This window comes from Lagopus leucura, unplaced genomic scaffold (assembly GCF_019238085.1).
Source record: "Lagopus leucura isolate 7727_CA_CO unplaced genomic scaffold, USGS_WTPT01 Super-Scaffold_100016, whole genome shotgun sequence".
In the NCBI taxonomy this organism is placed as follows: Eukaryota; Metazoa; Chordata; class Aves; order Galliformes; family Phasianidae; genus Lagopus; species Lagopus leucura.
Genome location: NW_024962270.1, coordinates 14581377 through 14602019, shown reverse-complemented (window position 1 = coordinate 14602019; position 20643 = coordinate 14581377). Strand labels below are relative to the sequence as shown.

At 41.1% G+C, this 20643-nt stretch overlaps 1 protein-coding gene across 3 annotated transcripts; it reads left to right on the top strand.

The window, feature by feature from the left end:
* The first annotated feature begins 10 nt into the window (after positions 1–10).
* On the top strand, positions 11–20179 carry COMMD5 (COMM domain containing 5). 3 transcript variants are annotated; one of them, XM_042876622.1, is made up of 7 exons: positions 12–240; positions 3300–3460; positions 4548–4585; positions 8301–8351; positions 12397–12492; positions 14225–14300; positions 18517–20179. In XM_042876622.1, the coding sequence occupies exons 1-7, from the start codon at positions 78–80 to the stop codon at positions 18616–18618; spliced, it is 687 nt and encodes a 228-aa protein (XP_042732556.1). In that variant the 5' UTR covers positions 12–77; the 3' UTR covers positions 18619–20179. The 3 variants fall into 3 exon arrangements, with proteins under 3 accessions (XP_042732558.1, XP_042732556.1, XP_042732557.1); XM_042876623.1 differs by having other exon boundaries at positions 15–240; positions 4548–4576; XM_042876624.1 differs by lacking the exon at positions 8301–8351 and having other exon boundaries at positions 11–240; positions 4548–4576.
* Positions 20180–20643: the final 464 nt, after the last annotated feature.

Genomic DNA, 20643 nt, shown 5'->3' with positions numbered 1-20643 from the left:
CCGGCGCGCCGCCACAGGGCAGCGCCTCCCACAGTGCCAGAGGCCGAGCAGTGGCCCAAGTTTGGGGCCGCGCTGCCATGGCGGTGGTGGGCAAGGCGGCGGGAGCGGCCTACGGCCACAGCGAGAGTGGCGGCGGCGGAGGCGGCGGCTTCCTGGGGCCGCGGTTGCCGGCCGAGGTGGAGGCGATGGCCCGCGGCCTGCAGGAAGTAGGCAAGGAGACCTTCCGCCGCCTGCTGAAAGGTACGGCCCGGCACTGGGCCTTCTCACGCAGGGAAGGGGGTTCCGTGCAGCTGAGCGCCGCAGCCTGGCCGGTCCCCGATGCCTTTCTCCGCGTTTAGGTGCCATGTATTCCGCGGTTCCCTATATTTCACGAGATTCGCCCACAGAATCAGAGTCACAGAGCCATAAGGGATAGCAGTGTCTTCAAGACCTCCCCCACTCCAACACCCCGATGCGGTTCCCTACAGCAGTGGCACAGCAACCCACACAGATGGGTTTGAGCATCTCCAGGGAAGGAGAACCCCACACGTCTGTGGGCAGCTGTGCCACGCTCAAAGTAAAAAAGAGTTATCCTCATGTTTGTATGGAACTAAATGTGTTCCAGTTTCTGCTTGTCACCCCTTGTTCTGTTGCTTCACATTACTGAAAAAAGCCTGAGCCCGTCAACTTGACTCCTGCATTTTTTTATGTATTTATGGGATTTATAAACAGCAAGGGGATCTCACAGTCTCCTCCTGGCTGAACTGGAGGCTCTCAGCCTTTCCCCAGAAGGAAGATGCTCCAGGCCCCTCGTCATCTTTGTGGCCCTTCCCTGGATTCTCTCTGAAAGTTCCCTTTTCGGACTGAGGAGTCCAGAACAGGACATGGTTTTAAGTTAAGGGAGGGAAGATTGAGGTTGGATGTCAGGGGGAAGTTCTTTGCTATGAGAGTGGTGAGGTGCTGGAACAGCTGCCCAGAGAGGCTGTGGATGCCCCATCCATCCCTGAAGGTGTTCAAGGCCAGGTTGGATGGGGTCCTGGGCAGCCTGGGCTGCTATGAAATGTGGAGGTTGGTGGCATTGCCTGTGGCCACCATGGGGGTTGGAGATTCATGATTCTTGAGGTCTTTTCCAACCTGGGCCATTCTGTGATTCTGTGATGCAGCTCCAAATGTGGCCTCATCATGGCACAGCAGAGGGCAAGGATCGCATTCCTTGACATGCTGGCCACTCACTTTGTAATGTACCCCGGGGTCCCATTGGCCTTCTTTTGGCCACAAGAGCATGCTGCTGGCTCCTGACCAATCTGTTTTCCACCAGAAACCCAAAGTCCTCAGAGCTCCTTTCCAGTACATCAGCCCCTAACCTATGCTGGTAGGGCTGTGACCCTGCTGTGCTCATCCTTTTTACTAACTGCCTCCCAGGCTTTTTTCCTCATTTTAGTCAATATGAACTCAAAGTATCTGGTAGCTGGTATGTTTTTTGTTGCTGCTGTTTTTTATTTTTTTAAGTCTTTAAAAGCATTACTGTATATTGTCAGTAATGAGGCAGCGTAGCCAGGATTTCCTTATGGCATCTGAACGCGATAAAGCTACACATAGGGGCATTGGGGACAAAAGTTTCTGCAGACGTGGAACTGTATTTGCTGCCTAGTGGTGGGGCAATGGAGAGTAAAAACTTCTATCAGTGCTGGGAAGCCTGACCGTCCCCTAAACGGTCTTTTGCGGGATGGCTGAGATAGCAGCCACGTTGTGGTGTGCCATGCCTGCTTGCTACCCTAGGGGGAGCAAACAGTCCTTCGAATCTTAGGGTAGAGAAAGTAAACAATGCCGAATTGGGTCATTATAGTGCCCGTGTCCGCCACTGCCGGGAGGGTGGGGTTGCCTGTTCCTGTAGGACTGGCGGAGGCACCCGCGTGTCTTCTGTTGGTGATGGTCTGTGATTAGCAGCTCGCAGAGCGCTGCAGGTCTTGGATTTCAACAGGCTGTGTCGAAATTGCTCCGGTGCTTGCACCAAGTTGTCTTTTTGAGGCTGTTGCTGCCAATTTATCGCTAAGTAATAATTAATAAAACAATTAGATGGTGCTTCATGTGCCTGCTTGGTTAAAGACATAAGAACTGTATACACCATTATCTCATGGTTACCCAGTATTGTAGGCTCTGCTGAAATAGAAGTTTGTGACCTCGTGTATCATCTACTGGGAGCAAGTGGCTTAGCAGAGAGACTTCTTTGGGATGCTTTTTGGGTTGTTCTCCCTCCATTTGACTGTTAGAAATGCTGGGTCAGCTGATATTTCTGAGTTCCTCGAACAATTCTGAGTAAAAAAAAGTCTTGTAGTCTTGAGCAAAGTGAGTAGCTTTTAAAAGAAGACAGTGGATTTTAACCAGTTGTTAAGATTGGTCTGTAGGAAGAAGACATTGTCATAAAAGCTGTCTAGACAAACTGGAGCTATATTTAAATACGTGAGTAGTAGTCAGCAACCTGTCCTGCTCTGCACCTGATGCAGCAAAGAGGCCTCAGTGCTGATATGCACTTGGCTTTTGCAGAAAATTGGATTTTCTTCCTCTTCTGAAAGGAACCTTCTTTGTCTTAGAGCAAAGCCTTTTTCAGGCAATGGGGGAAGCTTGGTGTTAGTTGCTCCCTGCCCTTCCTAGCTCATCTGTGCAAAATGTGCACTGTGATGGCGCTGGGCAAACTGAGTCAGCCATGTGAGTGGTTCAGAGCTCATCACTGAATTTGATGTGCCACGCCAGTTAGTAGTATGTAGTATTGCTGCATGGACTAACAGTCATTTCCCTCAGAGCACTATTGTTGTGCAGACTACAAGACTTGAAGGTTTAGTTTTGCCTCCTTGCTGTTTAACCATTAGTCTGTACTGCTACTGAAAGATAAATTTTGTGAAAAGCTGGAAAACAATGTTGTTTACTCTCTTGTCGCTTTCAAACCTGTGTATAAGATTATTAAGTTGTAAACAGACTTCAGATGTGAACAACTTTAACGATAGAAGCTCCAGTCAGACCTGAGCTTGTGAGCAATGAATTTTTATTAATCTTTATTCCATTGTCCCTCTGGAACATATTCCACAGTTAAAGCGTCTTCAGTTTCAAAATGCAAAAGCTTAGTATGTTGAAGTTCTCTTCATAAAGTGACTGACTGGTGGAAGATGATCAGATAGAAGTCTTTACAGTAACTTGAAGTGATAGTTTCATATCTGGAAAAATGTCAGCACATTGAACAAGTAAAATCATGAGTATAGGAGGTGTTCACTGTCACCAGGTCTTCCACTTTTTAAAGGGATCTTGCATTGCTGTCTTATTCACAGTCACTGTGAATGCATTGGAAGGAAAAGACTGCAAAGAATCAGTCAAGCTGATTGCAGAAAGCACCGACCTCTCTGAAGAGCAGCTTGCTTTCCTCATTTCTGGCATGTACACCCTTCTTCGAGAAGCACTGAGACTCCCCTTATCGACTTTCAAACAAGAAGTAAGTTGTGGGAGGACCCAGAGCCTTAATCAGTTACAGTTGTGCCACATGTGAGTTACCATTGAGCTGCTGTTTGCCAGAGTGAGGAGCTCCACGTGAAAATGTTGCTCCAAGTTAGAGTAATTAGAAGAAACTCTTAGAAACACAGAGATGTTTTTGCTTGTATAGATTTACAGTAAGCTTTTCAGAAGAGTGTTCCTTAAATCTGTAGGAAAGAGATTACTGTATCTTTTTCTGCTTAAGCATCTTGTTTGCAATGCATGTTTATTAACTCCTAAAGAAACCTTTGCAAAGTGTCATTTCATTGGCATCAACGCTCTTTCCTACCCTATGTGCTCACATATACTGTGCATTTTTTTTACTCTTACAGACAAAGAAATAGGGGAAATTTTATGTCTTCATAGCTCTACTGTAAGGGAAGGAAGGAGTTACGGTCAGAACAGTCTAGTGGGAGCTAGGAGAAAGTGCTATTTCTGTTTATGCTGTAGATGTTGTCTGTGAATGTGAATATACCTGCCATGGTCCTGGCTCTCGTTCCCTTTTCATGGCTATTTTCTTTTTTTTTTTTTTAATGTTATATTCTCTTCTGCTTTTCTAATTTTGTTTTTATGTGAGCAAACCTCTTCTGAGCTTCTGACACCTCTCCCTAGTTAACAGACTGTGTCCTTATTGACCCAGGCGTATTGGGAAAACACACATTGCAGGAAACATTGAGACAGTGCTCATCTTTTGCCACTGCCTTTACTGTTGTTGTAGTTTAAACAAGTTGCTGCAAAGCATATGTGAGAATAAGGTCATGTCATTACTCTGAAGACAAGTAGTGTTGTGAGTAACTACATGAAAGAAATGGCTGGGGTGCAGCTTTCAAAACATCAAGCCTTCTGAGAGAGCTTGCCTTTAAAATTAATTTCTCACAAATTAATTGAACGCTTCTTGAAATTCTTTTCAATCATTTCAAAATTACTGGCATTGACACTAAAACTTTTGGGTGAGAGATAGGAAGCAAGTAGCTACTGTTAGTTCACTTGGTAAGAAATTGTCTTTCATTGCTGTATCCTCTAAAATTTCACCTTCTTTGTCTTTCTAGGTTTTTAAGGAAGACCTGAAGGAGCTCAGGTATGCCTGGTAATGCCTGTTTTTTTCCCCATCTGTTTGTTTTTCATAACTTTTATGTAACTGCCTTCCCAAGTCAACTTTTTTACACAACTAAGTTGGTATGGAAATTACCTGTAAATAACACATAATGCATCTGTTGCAAAATGTCATAGAAAGCCAGAGGAAAAAAACAGGTGTTGTGTAAGACTTGATTTAGCACTGAGCATGAGCAGTAAATTTTGCATGCTGAGATCAGTTTAATTTAGTCTGTAATGTAGGCTATGCAAATGTGAGTGACCTTCTCTTTGCCATCCTCACCTTGCCCTGCAATATTTTTTAACATGTTTGGTAGGACAGTGATAACATTTCAGAAGCTAAGAAACTGCCCTACTTTTTTCTTCTTTGAAAGGCCAATGATACAACACTCAAGAAATGCTGCCACCTTGTTCAGCTGTGATCTCTTCTGCCAGTTACCCAACAAAACGTAACGTTTGTTACATCAGTCTGTTCAGAGTATCTGTGAATAAAAGTTTGTATTCTGAAAGCCAGACGTCAGGTAGTGATGATCTTTATAGGTTATTCCTGTTTCCATAGTTGGTTGGAACAAGAGAATAACAGCAGTTGATGCTTTCATCTGTAGAGAAACTTCTGCACCAAGGTTCAAATATTTTAAAATATTAATTTCCTCCAGTTCTTTGCATTCTGATTGCTATCTAGGATATAGAGATTTCTACTTCCTTCTATTCTCATCCTTATTTATCCGTTAACCTACAGATTGCCTTCTTTCTCAGATCAGTCATAAGCATAAGTTACTTCGTGAGCAACTTCAGGTAGCTCAGATTTAGATGGATGCAGGTGGTGAGTTGGAATCAAGGCCGTGTTGAACGGTATCTTGTTGATTTTGTCTGAAGCAGAGAGCTGGAGTTTGGCTTTCCTTTTGGCTTGTGAGCTAAAAGACAAGCTGCTTCCTCCAGCACGCTGCAGCGTTCACACCCAGGTTAAAGTCAGTCAGTAAGAAACTGATGAAATTCTTCTGGCCCAGTGGAAGTAGGTGTTTTTTGAGGCATGCACAGAATGTGTTCAATGTGATTATGGAATAATGAAGAAAAGCTCTGTGGCAGCTTTCTGGAGGTAGGTGAATATTCCACTCTTGAACAGTGGAGAAAGTAGGTATACAGGAGTGTCAGAAATCACTGGCTGGGCTGGCTTTGTACCCTGTATCTGGAAATAAAGATTCCTGATCCTCTGTCTTTGTCATCTGACCATGCTTTAATGCCTTACACTTTTGTATAGTTTTTTGAAGTTCATGGATTATTCATGGAAATACAAAAAGGCGTTTCAGTCTGAATTATCTTTTTTCTCTCCGCTGTATTGTGTTAAATCTTTTGTGTTTTGTTGTTTTGGTTAACCTGACTGATACAGCAGCAATAGGTCAGGTATCTGCATTTGTGCTGCTTGCACTCATGTTTTATGTGCTGTTCGTTGTGGCTTATATGCTCCCATGATTGTTAGAGGTTATTTGGACTCTGACAGTCTTTTTTTTTCTCTTGATAGCTCTCCTCATCTTGTGGCTGAGCTTGCAGAAGAGTAAACAGCTCATTCTACTCTCGAGTTATGGCACTTAGTAAATGCTACCACCTTCTGCACCTTTGATTCTTCTGGGAAATGTCAGCTTCTCTGTTTCCCAATACAGCTGGGCCTGAACGTGAAATGTTTGCATCTACTAATTACATTCAGACTTTTATCCTCATGCTATGACTCCTGTGGGTCATCCTGTGATCATGTGCACGAAGAACACGCACAATTAACTGAGAAGCAGTGTCTTAGCATTATTGGCATCCAGTGTTTAGGCAGGTATTTTGCATTTTAAGGCAGAAAAATGCTTATTTCTTATTTTAATTTTCTTTGTGAATGTGTCTTTTAAGAGGATTGAGATCTGAGCTGGGTTACCTGTTTTCATTTCTCATTCATAGTTTGTTCTTTTGAGCAAAGCTGAGAATTAGCCTGTCTAATTCCATCCGTACAAAGTCTTGTCATCCCCAGTTTCCTGGTGATGCAGCTGATTTTGGCTTCTAGTTTTATTGGAAAGCGAGAGGCTGGGAACCACGCTCACTTGTGCTGAGTTAGATCGTTAGTACTGGTTTCATAGGGTTGCCATACCGTAGCCTATATTTTTTTGTCCTGACTAACTCAACCAGTGAGAATGAAATCATACTAAATTTTGGATGCTATTTTTTTCCTTCCTTTACTAACTGGCTCAGGACAATAACATGGGGTTGAGGCATCCTTACGGTAGATCTTATTCTCGGAATGTTCCTTTGAGAAACTGATTACCACCTGTAGCTCAGGCCTGAGCTGCACCATGTTCTGTGTCTAAAGTGCTTTGTATGTGATGAGCTGCTTGAGTTGGGAACAGAATTTTCAGCAAAATCATTAACTTCAGGGCAAAAATAACAAAGCGTAAAGGTAGCATTAATGCTGCTATTTTAGTGACCTGCAGACTTGACAAGCATTGTGATAGTTATCACAGTAATTGTATTATAACCCCCTTTCTTCAACTTTCTGCTTCTTTCAGAGGTTATTTGGTGGAATTAAATGATATGCTTGTACAGGTAGCATAGGTAATGCTTGCAGAAACTCTCATCTCTTTGGAGAGACACATACAACTAAAAAATCAGTCCAGTCTCCCATCCTCAGTTCCTGGTTTGCCTCAGCTGACTGGCTTACTAGTATGAATTCAGTTCTATCCAAGTACTATTTAAAAACCTGTTTAAACCCCATGTTTTCTTAAAAGGGTTCAAACTCAACTGCCATTTCATTTTCCCACTGTGTGAGTTGATGAGCTGTTTTTTTTTTTTTTCCCACACTAAGCCCTTTAGCACAGGTAACTTCTTTGTTTGCTTTGATTGTCTTTGATAGACTGCTGTGTATCTCAAGGCAGCGGTGAGTAATGTCTCAGGGCACTGATTGGATTTAACTGTGGCAGCTGAAGCAGTTACTTCTTCCACTTGTCCAGCATGCCTCTCTGCAGGAGGTTACTGTCTCTGTGCAAAGGCAGCTGATCAGATAATGTTTGCTCTGCAGTCTGTTTGCAGCTCACAGCCTGATATATTGAACTGGAAATTAGCAGGAGCTTATTTGTAAAGCAGCAGCAAAGGAATGGTAAAGTAGTGGAGTGCAAAAGGCAGATGGAGTTAGTCTGTTCAGCTTGTTTTAATGGGCTCATCAAATTTATCCTTGCCCTCCCCACAAAAGGATATGGTTCCTCTTTGTAAGTACTCTCAGCTACAAGGGCTTCTGTTCTTACTGTTAAGGGAGCAAGTCATTCTGTCTTCTTTTCATTGCTCTTTTAAGGTGAAAGTGAAATGAAATGTATAGGCTTGGGATGTTTATAAGCATGTGTTGTCCATCTGCCTTCTGTGCTTGTTAGAGACATCAGTAAAACTTCTTTATTAAGAGAAATTAGTCAAATACAGGGTTCTTCTGAAACTCCCTGTTGCCATTTTAGGTAGCACAGGAGGTTGTAGCACAGCTTTTAGGGTTCTTGTGAAAACAGCCTGTCCTCCTGAGAGCATAGACTGAGTCAATACTGAAGTGCTTACATAAGAGATGATGGCAATTTTAAGCAATGCAAAATGGAAAATGTTGATACTATTTTTGTGTTCTGCAATAGGTTTTTGCAGCTAAGCCCATATATTTGTGGTTACAAAACACTTATCTATTTTCTGTTGCTCTTTTCTTTAAGGATACCAGAAGATTTCATCACAGACTTTTCCAGTATTGTCTTTGGTAACAGGTCAGTGTTTTTGTGTATTATGCACTGTGCAGCCCTGCAGGTACACATATTGCAGGCCTCTTGAAGAAACAGCAAAATTCTCTAAACACACGAGAGGAAGATTTGTCCCATTATTTGGATTCAGTATAAATATCTATAATTCATGGCTATGTGTGCAGTAAGTAGCTTTCATGTCATTTTTCCTTTTTTTTCTATGATCATCACCAGTTTTTATAATGTTCTATATCCTCTGTATAATGAATCATTACCTACAGATGAAGAGTAAATTGCAGAATTAAGTGTTCTTATCATCATCATTGCAAGTTAGAGCAAAAGTGAAAGGCTTGCTTTGTTGAGAAACAAGCAACGAGCGTCCTTCTACATGCTGTGATTTGTAGAAACTTTCTCAGACAGCATTTATCATGTCTTACTGTACAGCTGAATTCAGACTGAGTGACTTGATGATATATATGAGATATCATCTGCTCTGCTAGCTGTTACTCACCAAGCAATATACCTCCTTACCTTCAGACTGTGACCAGTCAGAAACTTCTTGGAAAGGCTCTCTGCTTTTCCTTAGAGGGATTTCCTTTTTTTCCTACTCTTTTCTACTCAATTATTTTCTCTACTCAATTATATTTATGTTCCTCTGTATGTTGAAATTGCTTGAACTTCTTGCATATGTAGAGCTTTCCTCCTTGAGACGTGAGGTCACTCAGAACGTGGCATCACCAACACAGAGCTGTTTCAGATATGCTGACAATCATCATTGTGGTGTCTCACTTTCTCTCAAAAGGGTCTGAATGCTGTTACCAGCATTTAAAATATTTTTAATTTCCTTGATTAAAATCTTACTTTAAAATGAATCCCTCTTGGGATAAAAAATAAATTCAGCCTTCTCGTGTTTTCTTTGTTATTCTATTTGAATTATAGGTGTGAAAGAATGCAAAATTCATGGTTTCAAAATGGAAATATTGTTTGCAGTGGAGAATGAAGTTAAATATAGATGTCATTTGAAGCATGCATGATTGTCTGTTTTCTACTGTGAAATCACGATGCTGGAAAATATGGCTTTTTCTCATTTCAGAAGCTGTGATTATCCAGAGTAATCTTGCTCTGTGTTTTGAGATCAGAGAAAAGCACCTCAGATTTGATTTCTAGACAGATCTGCTTTTATAGTTTTAAGTGTAGTAGTGAATCATGCATATGCTTATTGAATTGTAAATATATGTGACTGTGATGATAAGAGAAGTATTAAGCAATGGCATCTGATAAAAAATCCACTATGAGCTGGATAACCCAGAAAAACCAATTTCAGAGTTTTTAATACTTTTTCTGGCATCATATTCTATTTTTGACATTTTGTTCATTAAACACCAACTCTGAAGTGCTGAAAATTGAGCATTCTTATTTCTGTTTCTCCATAGTTCCATCAAACTATATAGACTGAAAGGGAAATAAAACTTGGCATATTCACACCATAAAATGAGCATATGAAATTAAAACTTTTTTTTAAGAGACAGCATAGCCATAACTTCCCCCACTTTGAATGTTTATAGTAAATGTACTGCATGTTTTTTTAGATAGCATAGCTTTAGCTTCTTCCAAGAGTGAGCGTTCCATCTGCCATTTGACCTACTAATTTATACATTTTCTCTGTTCAGTGGCCTGCTGGCCTATAATGATTATGTGCATCACAACCCATTCCAAATTTGTCTCCAGTTTTGATGCTGGTATGTCAGTCACTGCTCCAAATTCGCAACTCTTCCATCTTCAGTTCTTTGTTGCATCCTTTGGCAGGTGATGTTCTTGTCAGCAGGCATACCATTTTGGATGTTCTGTCACTGATCCATATTGCTTTACTCATTCTAACCTCTGCCTTAGGCACTGTACGTGAGGTGACAGTGTATTGCAGCTGTTGGCGCGGAGAGTTTATGAAATGTAGTTAAATTGCATAGGTTGTGGATTCAAGGTTCGTTGAGTCTTTTTCTGCTCCGTTCTGCTATTCCTCTTGGAAGCTGATGGTTTGATTAAGGGTTTTTGTAATATCTGTGTGTATGTTGGCCATTATGCACACTGTCAGCCTTACAGGATTCTTGCAGTTGTAATCTTCTGCACCCTGAGAAAGTGCTGACAGAAGCCGAACCTGAGGTATAAAAACTGTGACTCCGAGGAGCTGGTGTTGAGGTGCAGTCCATTTTGGCACAGGAATGCTATAACTTAACAGCCTCTGGACACTGCTGACCTTTCCCATCACTGCTAACTGTAACATCTTCCTGTTATCTCTGTTCATTCTGTGCCCAGTGCTGCTGCTACGCTGAATGGATTGTCCTCCACTGAAGGGAGTTAGCGTGTCTTAAGGATGCAGCAGCAGTGTGGCTGTTTTTAGGCATTTCCCAAATTAAGCAATGCTCTGGCAGCAACTCTGAGCGAAAGGCCTGTTCTTATTCTTTAATCCTGCTAATGTCCATTGCAGTCTGTGACTCCTTATGGTTGCACCCAGCTGTGTGACCTACTTCCTATTCAGTACTGTACCCTGTGTAGGAACCAGCTGATCTATTTTCTCCGCTCATTACTTTGTTGTACCATTGGGATGTATGTCACTTCTGACCAGCACTGCCCCCCAAAAAGGAATACATTCTTTCTTATATTACTTTCGCTAAATGCGAGAGTATTGGAGATCCTAGCTATCAGTATTTGGTACCTTATCAAATCTTTAATCTTTCTCAGCAGTTTCTAAAAGGACCAGCTCACTTCTCACTAAAGAATCCGAGTTCCTATGGTCTCTGATTTGTTCAGAGAGGATTCTTTTCTGAGGTAAACTCTGTAATTAGATTATGTCTAGCACCATGGATAAAGGATGTAGTGTTTCTTATCCTGCCCTTAGCTGGAGTAGCTTTGAAATGTACCGTAAATAACTACCAGAGACATGGGATACTTAGCAAAAAAATAATTATAATGTAAGTAACACTTAAGTCCAGTCTGTCCTCCTAATGGACCAGCTGAATGATCTCATTCTGAAGGTATTCTCTTTGTATATCAAAAAATGGGTGGTTGTTATGTCTTGGTATTAGATTTGGCTTGTTAATTTACCTCGAGTTTAAGATGCTATTAAAATTTTAAAGACTGTCAACCACCTGAAGTTTAATATAAGTTGACTATATTTGCTCACAGAATGCAACTTAGGCTTGATGAGCCTGATTCTGCCTGTAATACAAGTAATAAAAGAAGTATGGGCCTTCTCAAACAGTCGTCTAGACAGAAGTCATGAAGGTTGTGCTGGGGTTGACACGTATATTACATAAGGAATTTATAAAGTATGCTGGATTAGCAAGAGCCACTGTGGGATTTTATTTTAAAATGTGCTTCAGAGTAAACTCTAATATCATTACATTTAGAGCACTGCTGTGAGCTAATACTAGGTGCTTTCTGTTGAAGGAGCACAATGAGCTTAGTTCAGCTTTGTGGCTTGAGTCATCTGTCTTCTGTTCCTGCTTGCTTGTTCCTGCTGTATTTGTGTGAAGATGTGTCTGTAGGTCCCTTTCTCAGTGCCTTACAGTTGCTTGAGAATCGAAATAATAGATAGGCCAGCCACCACAACGGCTAAAATCTATAATGACCTGAGTTTACTGGAATTACACAGACGAGCTTTGTCTCTCTTGTTTTGACAGCTGCCATAGCAGTTAAACATAAGAAAAATGGGTAATTTGAATACAGCCATCTTATACCTTCAACTCAGTCAGACCCGTTGGGTCATCTGTGTGTGTGACTGAGCTCTGGCACAGGCTGCCCAGAGAGGTTGTGGAGTCTCCCTCCTTGGAGGTGTTCAGAACACACCTGGACGTGTTCCTGGGCAACCTGCTCTGGGTAGTCCTGCTTGAGCAGGGGGTGGACCACATAGCCTTCCAATCTCAACCATTCCATGAAATCTCTCTAAGTGATGATAGATTTACAACAAGAAACAAGTTCCAGACAGATTTGTTTTGAGGAATCTTATTCTCCCTTTAGATTGTTGTTGCTTTTGTGAATTTGCATTTCAGCCTCTTGTTTCTGATTTGCTCTACAGGCGTCCTGTTTCTGAAGGCACAGCTCTGGCACAAGCAAGTAGGCTGCCAAATGTCCAGGACTTCAAGTGGAGAGTGGATGTGGCTATATCCACAAGGTAAAAAAGAGAATTCTGCATGACCACAGCAGAGATTTTGTCCCAGGTTAAACTGACTTCCTATGCTGCCTAAAATATTAAGTGTTGAAGTGTATCTTACTGCGTTAAATGGTAAGATAAGAGGGATTTCTTTTAACACTGTATGTCAGATGATATGCAGAAGGTTATGTGCACTTACCAACAGGCTGCTGTCTTCATCTTCTGCTAGTGATATTTTTTTTTTATGCTTCTTATTTGTTTACTGTCTAAAACCCTTGCGCTAGAATCATTTAACTCCAAGTTTTGGTCTCTCATTATTTTAAAACCTGATAGATCCGATGCAACTTCACAGTCCTCCCTAATGCTGGAAGAAATTAGATGGATTGAGCCACAAGCAGCCAGCCAAGAGAAGGGGAGGGAAATTGTCTATTCAGTTTCTCAAGTAGGCTATCATTTATGTTTAGTGTGTGTTAAATAAAATTTCATACCCTATTTACATATCTACGGCTGTAGATTTGGAAGAAAGGCTTCAGAAGGGCACCTTCACACTGCCATAATTATGCAATGGTCATTGAACTGCCTCCTAATTTCTTTCACAAAACAGGAATAAAAGCCTCTGTGTGAGCATCTTGTCTATGTTTGCAGTGAATGACTTCTTGCTGTCTGCCACAGCAGAGGCAGTTATGGGATGGATCTTTGGCTAGACAGGAAGTAGAAACCTTTTGTGATTTTGTCCTGATTTTTGTTTCAGATGAAAGAAATTAGAGGATGATCCAATCTTTGTCAGTAGCTGAAATTGTTAGCACGAGTGACTTCGTGTTGTGTTCCTGCATTGCAGGATCTGAGAGAGGGCTCAGTCCCACTGCTGACATAGTTGAGAGAGCAATAAGTGACTGGGGGGAATCTTTCTAAAAACGAGAAAAAGGTCTCCTAAGTGAAAACTGTGATGGCCACAAGCTACAAGTTCAAGTGACTCTCAGACGAGCAGTGCTGAAAGCACCACACAGGTATCATGATGCAGAAGAATCTATGCTTATAAAAGAACAAAATGTACAGATAAACATCCTCAAGCACAACTCTTGCAAGCTTTGGGTAAATCCTATGATTGCTTTCCTAACAACATAGGAGCAATGTGTTACCCTTTTCTGTTTGCCTTCTTATTTTCCTTTACAGTCATCCTCCCCATGGGAATCCTTGTTTATCATTCAGCAGCAGCCTCTGTGGAGAGGCATGGCTTCTGGCTGGAACACCTGTCAGTACCTGAGCAGGTTTTGGCAGCATCTGCTGATGAATGCTGCACAATGATGGCTCATTTCCCCTCTTTGGGTCATCATGTAAAATAAATAGCAACCCAAATTTGCTAATTTAGTACGAAGACTGGGAGAGCTTGGTTCCTCAGATGAGATGGCAGTTGAAAGAATGAAGGGATGGAAAGAGTTAGTACAACATAGGCAACTGCACTAAAAAAAAATGTGCATTATTGCTAGCCAGACTTGGTCAGCTCTTACGCCTGTCATAGCTGGTGTAAAATGAAAATCCTCTGGTTAGCATTTTCTTGCTGTTATTGAGATATTCAAACTTTTTAGTCTAAATTGTGAGGTAAGTTTGACAGGGCTCCCATCTTCGTGGCTCTGAAATAAAAATTACTCAGGTAAAACCAGTAGGAACATTTGAAGTTGTACAGTGTACAGTGGTGTACCTGTCACACTGCTGATGTTTATTGTTGTAATACTAATATTGTAAATAATTTCAGTTCACTGGCCCGTGCTCTTCAACCATCCATTTTAATGCTGATGAAGCTTTCAGATGGGACAGCTCATCGCTTTGAAGTAAGTCTGATTGCCATAACAAATAAGAAAGCACTTACAGTTCTTTTCAGGAAGTTGAACTACTATTTAAAACATTAAAGCTTTTGTAAACAGTGCATTATTGGTTTGTGTTCCTCCCGTCTGCTGCAACCACATGCAATATATAACTGACTGCCAACCAAAATCATTCCATACCTCATTCCTATGCACATTTGGCTGAGAGCTCGTTTGTTATACGAATATTAGTTATATTAGTTACTGGAAAGTACTGTTGCATAACACCTAGTTTGTTTTAAAATGATAGTTTTGATGTCAGCTCTTACCTCCAGACTTCATGATGGCTTTTTAGAGAAGGAAAATTACTAGGGTAGTATATATAAGATATGATGCACTACTAGACTTCCTGCCTGGTAAAACATTCTTTTCTGTGGCAGAGATAGTTTTGTTTTCTTTAGCACAGATCTCGCTGCTAGAAGGAAAGTAAAAAGCTTATTTGTTTCTTTACCTCAGGATCAGTCAGCAGTATTTCTGATACTGTTTGTAATGGCTTGCAAAAAAAAAAAAAAAGCATACATTCTTTCATATTTTAACCTTTGAAAAGGAATGCTATTTGTTCTATAAATAACATGGTAGCGCGTACAGGAGTTCAGTGCATAACTGAACAGTTGTTGTCACATTTGAACTCCTAAAAGATTTTGGCTTCAGTACACATATTAGTAGTAGTCTGGAAGAAGCACCAAAGCACTCTAGGCTCAGAGAGTTGGGCTGACTTGAGTGTAATGTTTCACAGTACAGCTGTTGAGGAAGGTATAAACTCTGTGCTGCATTGCCAGGTGTTGGGGGTTTCAGTTCACAGAAGATCAGATTCAGCCCAACGTGGGAAGTCCTCATAGCAGCCTGTTAGCACTCTCTGAGATCTTCATGGAACTTAAGTGATACCTTGGTCTTCAGGCTGACTCTTCTCAGCATGATGAGTTTCACTTGATAGAAGTTAGCACATGCTCTTAACTGTTATGATTTGGGGCTTTGCTTCCAGTCTGCTGTGGAGATAAGTTGCTGTGCCTGGCTGCTGCATGCAGAAGTGCAGATATCTGATAGCAAATTGAATGCCTCGCTTTTCAAGTCAGCTTTTTGCTGCCAAGATCTGAATACCAAAGATCTGGCTGTAAACAGGATTTTTTAATGATGAGTGATCTTCCTGCAGATAGTAGCTCTTTGATCCAAAACCAAATGCAGGTAAACATAGTCCTCGTCTCTTCAGTTTTCTTTCATATTCCAACAAGTACTGGATGTCCTGTTAACCTACAGGGATTATGTAAAATGATAAAACAGAAGATAATCCCATTATGAACGGTTTTTAAAGTGTATGTCACAGAAACAAGTTGTCCTGTTTGGTCTCCTAGGTTTTGTTTTCTTATTCTAAGCACAGTGAGTTTTCTGACAATGAATGTTTTTCAGAAAGGAAATAATAAACTGAAGCATTTTGAGTTTTGTGGTATGACTGTGGCTGGCCCCAGAGAGAAAGCTCAGCGCTGCCCTCCATTCCCTGTAAGGAGCTGTGGCTGCCACGAAGCCTCCCCACGACCCCCTCTGCTTTGGGCCCAGCAGAACCAGGGGTCTCATCCGTTCCTCATACGTCTTCCCCTGCATCTGGAAATTGCAAATCAGGTGCTGGATTCCTCTCATATGATTGATATCAGCTGCAGTGGCAGCGTGCTAAGGGACTCTGACAAAGAACTGTGCGACTTCAATGTAGACAAAGAAGCAGAGTAAATTAGCCAGTGCTCTGCAGAGCGGTCTGGGCCAATGCAGACACAGGCATTTGTGCACTGCGCTGCTGTGAACCTCTGCCCCTCCATCTAAGCCATTGCTCAGATGTGTTCTCTGAAGGGCCTTAACAGTGCTCAATGTACTTCCTTCCATTTGGCTTCTCAAGCTTGAAATGGTACAGGAATATCTGTGAGTTTTCTCTCCTCTTCTCGACCCTCGCATTGAGTCTCATCCACGTCAAATCATATCTCATGGGTGCCATATTTGCATGATCCACAGGGAGCAGGCATTATACTTCCATAACCTGATTTGACCTCTTAGCCTTTGAAAAGCTGATCTCCTTAGCTCTGAAGCTTGTGCTTAAACAAATGCCTGCTATCAGTTCGTCCAGTTACTTTTGTAGCATTTGCAATGCTGAATTGCAGCACATTGTTTTTTGCTCTCTCAGGCTGTCATCTCTTTGAAGATATTATCTTGTTAGCTTCTTAATCGATAGTCTAATTTATGAAACTAACTGTGAACCTACAGTCAGTGCACACAGCCATAAGTCAGTGCACAGTGCCATAAGCCATAAGTTACTCACCATTAATCCCTTGTAAAACCAGGTTTTAACCAGGATAGGTGGTGAGATAGGGAAACATGTTGTATTCAGTTTGAATGGAAAGCTGCTGTGTTCATTAGTTAAATAGTTTTTTGTGGTAATATTCTCTTCTAAACGGCAATTTAATTCTTTATGCTTGTCTCCACTGACATGTATGTATCACCTGACACAAGTGTTTAGTTGAATTCAACAGTTTTTAAGTAAGTTAATTAAATAGGTTTTCTAAACTGAAAGCCTCTTGCTTTGGGTGCACCATTTGCAAATGGAATATACATTGAGGCCTACAGGAGTGTGCTGGCTCAAAGAATTCATATCTGAGACATGTAAGTGTCTTTATATGTCATGTTTATACACTTCTTCAAAAATTGAATCTAATCTCTTCTAGTTAGCATCCACAAAACCTCAGCAGTGTGGCACCCCAGGGTAACAGGGAAGCTCGATTTTGAGATGTAACAAATCTGAAAAAGTGACTAGTATACAATCTGGGACTGGATTTTTATACCCAGAGCATTGTCTCCCTTACTTCTTACAGCATTTCAAAAGGGGATTCACCCAAATAATCAGAATTTTTATGGTTCTGACCATGCTATAAATATAACTTTGCAGAGAATGTGGCAGGGTATCACGTGTTTATATAGGTTAGATATTTTGGATTTGCTGATTTGAAAATTTTGACCTCACATTGTAAGAGGGATTTGATGGCAGCAGTTGTTTCATTGCACATTTCTTTAGCCTAGAAAAAGTAGATGGTCTGACGTTCCCATCTGGGTTAAATAGTAGTGGAGAGTTAGGGCAGTCCTGAGCTAGCTAAGCCAGTGCTTTCAGGACTTGGTTTTCTGTGCACTTTTACTGCACCAGTCCGGCTCAGACTGCTTGCTCAGACCTTCATCTGGTGCTTGTGATGTCTGGATACATTTGTCTGTCTGATATTCCCATCTTGGTTACAAGCACTGTATGACTGAGAACTGGAAGTTTCCTTTGTGGAGACTTGCACTATCTTGAAGTCACCACTGCAATTTCTGTTAATTAAATTGTGATTTCTAGTCAGCTAGCAGGAGCTCTTCTGTCGTTGGCTTTAGCTAATTTTGGCCATCCTTAAGTTGCCATAATTTTTTTCTAGTGTTGTGATTACATCTGTTTTCTCTTCTTGTTTAAAATGAGAATGTCTTGTGGCTGCTTTCCAGGTTGATTTCTGTCCTCTCATGTCAAAGCAAAAATAACAACCTCTTGTGTGGCCTGTCTTTAGCTGTAGCATTCAGGTGCTTTAAAGACAAAGGCAGCTGATGGTTTGACAGAAGTTAGTAACAGAACTGGGTCCAAATTAAAAGGTCCACACATCACAAACCCTGGCTGAATCTACTGAACCCCCCTTCTTTTTCTTAATGGAAAATAAACAGTGGGAAAGAATTGCTTTGGGAACTGTAGACTAGCTTGTAGATCTGGCTGGATGTTTATTTGAGTGTTCTAGAACATATAGAAATATCAGAAAAAAACCCTCATTCTTTCAGTAACAGAGAAGAGCACCTAGTTTCATGTTTCACAATACCTTCTTAGACTTAACATTTTTGTGTGGAGCCTTGGGACTCTGCAGGAGCTTAGTGTTATTGAGATCCAGCTCCTGGTATGTACAAGAGATACCTGCTGGTTTTTGGCAGCAGAAGCTTCCCTTTCATTCATACATTACAAAGACAAACAGCCTCGGTGAGATTTATTAACCTACAACACTTTGTCTTAACTCTAATATATATTTGTTTATTTAATTAATTTGTTTATATTAAAGAGAGATTGGACTGACACTCCATAGGCGTGCCCTGCCCGAAGTTTCTAAGGTGTATCATGCTTGTTAAACTGAACCTTGTGTTTCAGGTACCGGTTGCAAAGTTTCAGGAGCTGAGATACAACGTAGCCCTTATCCTGAAGGAAATGAATGATTTGGAGAAAAGAAGCATACTGAAAATCCAGGACTGAACACTTCTGAGCTGGGATGTTAGCAGAACAGATGTGAAACCTTCAGTGAATTTGGTGAAGGGTAAAGCGTGGGACCATCACCACTTTGCCTGTCTTGTAACTGCCATGTAGCATTTATTATGTCTGCTGTAAATATTTTTTCAATTCAAGTATTAAAAGCACAAGCTTTTTTCTTAAGACTTAGAAAAAAAAACAAAAAAATATATTGATAAAAAAGCATAATCCTATTTGCAAGAATTTTTTGCATGATTCATCAAAACATTTTTTAAATAACTGTCTTAAATGTAAGAACCATTTCTTCCCAATTATGATTCATCACTCTAATTATTTTTGAAAGCCTGCTACCGGAAGCACCATCAGTGTGTATCAGAAGAAAGCCCTGCAACGTGTCAAATAAAACATACAACTACTGTTGTGTTGTAGTATGACAAATGTGAATTTGCATTTGAGTTTGGCGTAAGTAAAATTGCTGTCTGACTTCTTGATAAGTGACTCAAGTGTAGGTACATATATTTAAAAACTAATTTTGAAGAAAAGTGGGAGTCTGAGAAAGAAGTATGGATTGAGCTAATTGAGCGGTATTGCAAAAGAGGAAATGTGTAATCTGAGTCTTTACCTGGATGATCACTATGCACTAAACAGGACTAATCTTGTAGATTTCTAAGTGGGAATGCCTGCTTTGTTTCACGTATTTCCCATGTTTGTCAGCTGAATTGTCTGAGACTGAATTGTCTGAGCCTTATTACAGGGCAGAAACCTCTGGCACGGTGATGATATCCAGCAGCAGAAGACAGGAGCCTTGTAGATCACTACAGCTAATATACTTCTTAGCAGCACAAGCCAGACCCCAGGATGAGGAGGCTGTATGCAGTCCCTGGGATGAAAGTCAGAGGTGAAAGCATATCCAAACAATACCCAGGTCAATAAAATAGTCCAGAATGGGCTGAAGGCTCCATTGCTCCATTTGTAAAGCTTGAAAGAACTCCCCTAACTGGAAGCTTATGTTTTAAGTCTCATTTAAACTCAATGGGACCACAAATATGTCCCTAAGGGCGTTGCTAAGAAGGGATGCATTCCTGAGTCTGTGCCTGGAAGAGTTTTCCCCCAAGAGTAAGGACATGGAGATTGAACAGCTAAACAGCACAGCTCATGGGCCTTGGCACAGGGTTTCCCCACCTGTCGCAGGTAGTTGAGAACACATATACCACTGCCATTGTCAAGCATTGGATTTTCTAGCTGCTTGCTGAGGCAGTAGTAGTGCCACCCATACTTCTCTTGTTCGTCTTGTGTAGAACTTGCTTTTATTGCTCTCATTCCTGGAGGAAAAGAAAAGAAAAAAAAGCTACTGAATATGACATCATGGATTCAGGAGGACTTTCACACTTCCATGTGTGTTTTTGTAGGAAACTTGGCTCTTGGATTTTACAAACCACAACAGCCACAAGATATTATTGTCCTGCTTTTTAAGTTGAGTCTTCTCTGATGGCAGTGCATACCAACGTACCTTAACTGCTCTGTGTAGCTCACACCAAAGCAAATAAAAACAAATTAGCCCCTACAACTTCAAGAGGACTGCAGATTGCATTAATGTGGTGTTTGCTTTTTGGTTTTGCTTTTGGAAGTTTGTTCTACTTTTTACTGGGATCACATTATCACAAAGTGTGAAACAAAACATTTTCTTGTAACTTTGCCCTTTTAAATGATTACATTTATGTGTTTTTGAGCTGGAGAATGTACCTCCACTGAGGCTGTCAGTGAAGTCTTTCAAGACAAATGGAACACTGTGTGAGCGTACAATGCATCCTACTGCTCAAGACATCTGCACAGTACATTTTTATTGGGCAGCACAGAAGAATCAATACGTACTTTCACGTTCTAGATACAATATATTTGTTTGGTGGTTCTCCTGTGACAGCAGTGATATGTGTGCACCAGAAATGGACCTGCTTCCTGGCTGCATGCTCACTTTCTCTGGAAGGGATGATGGACCTTACAGTCTCCTTTGTCTTGCTGCACATTATGCAG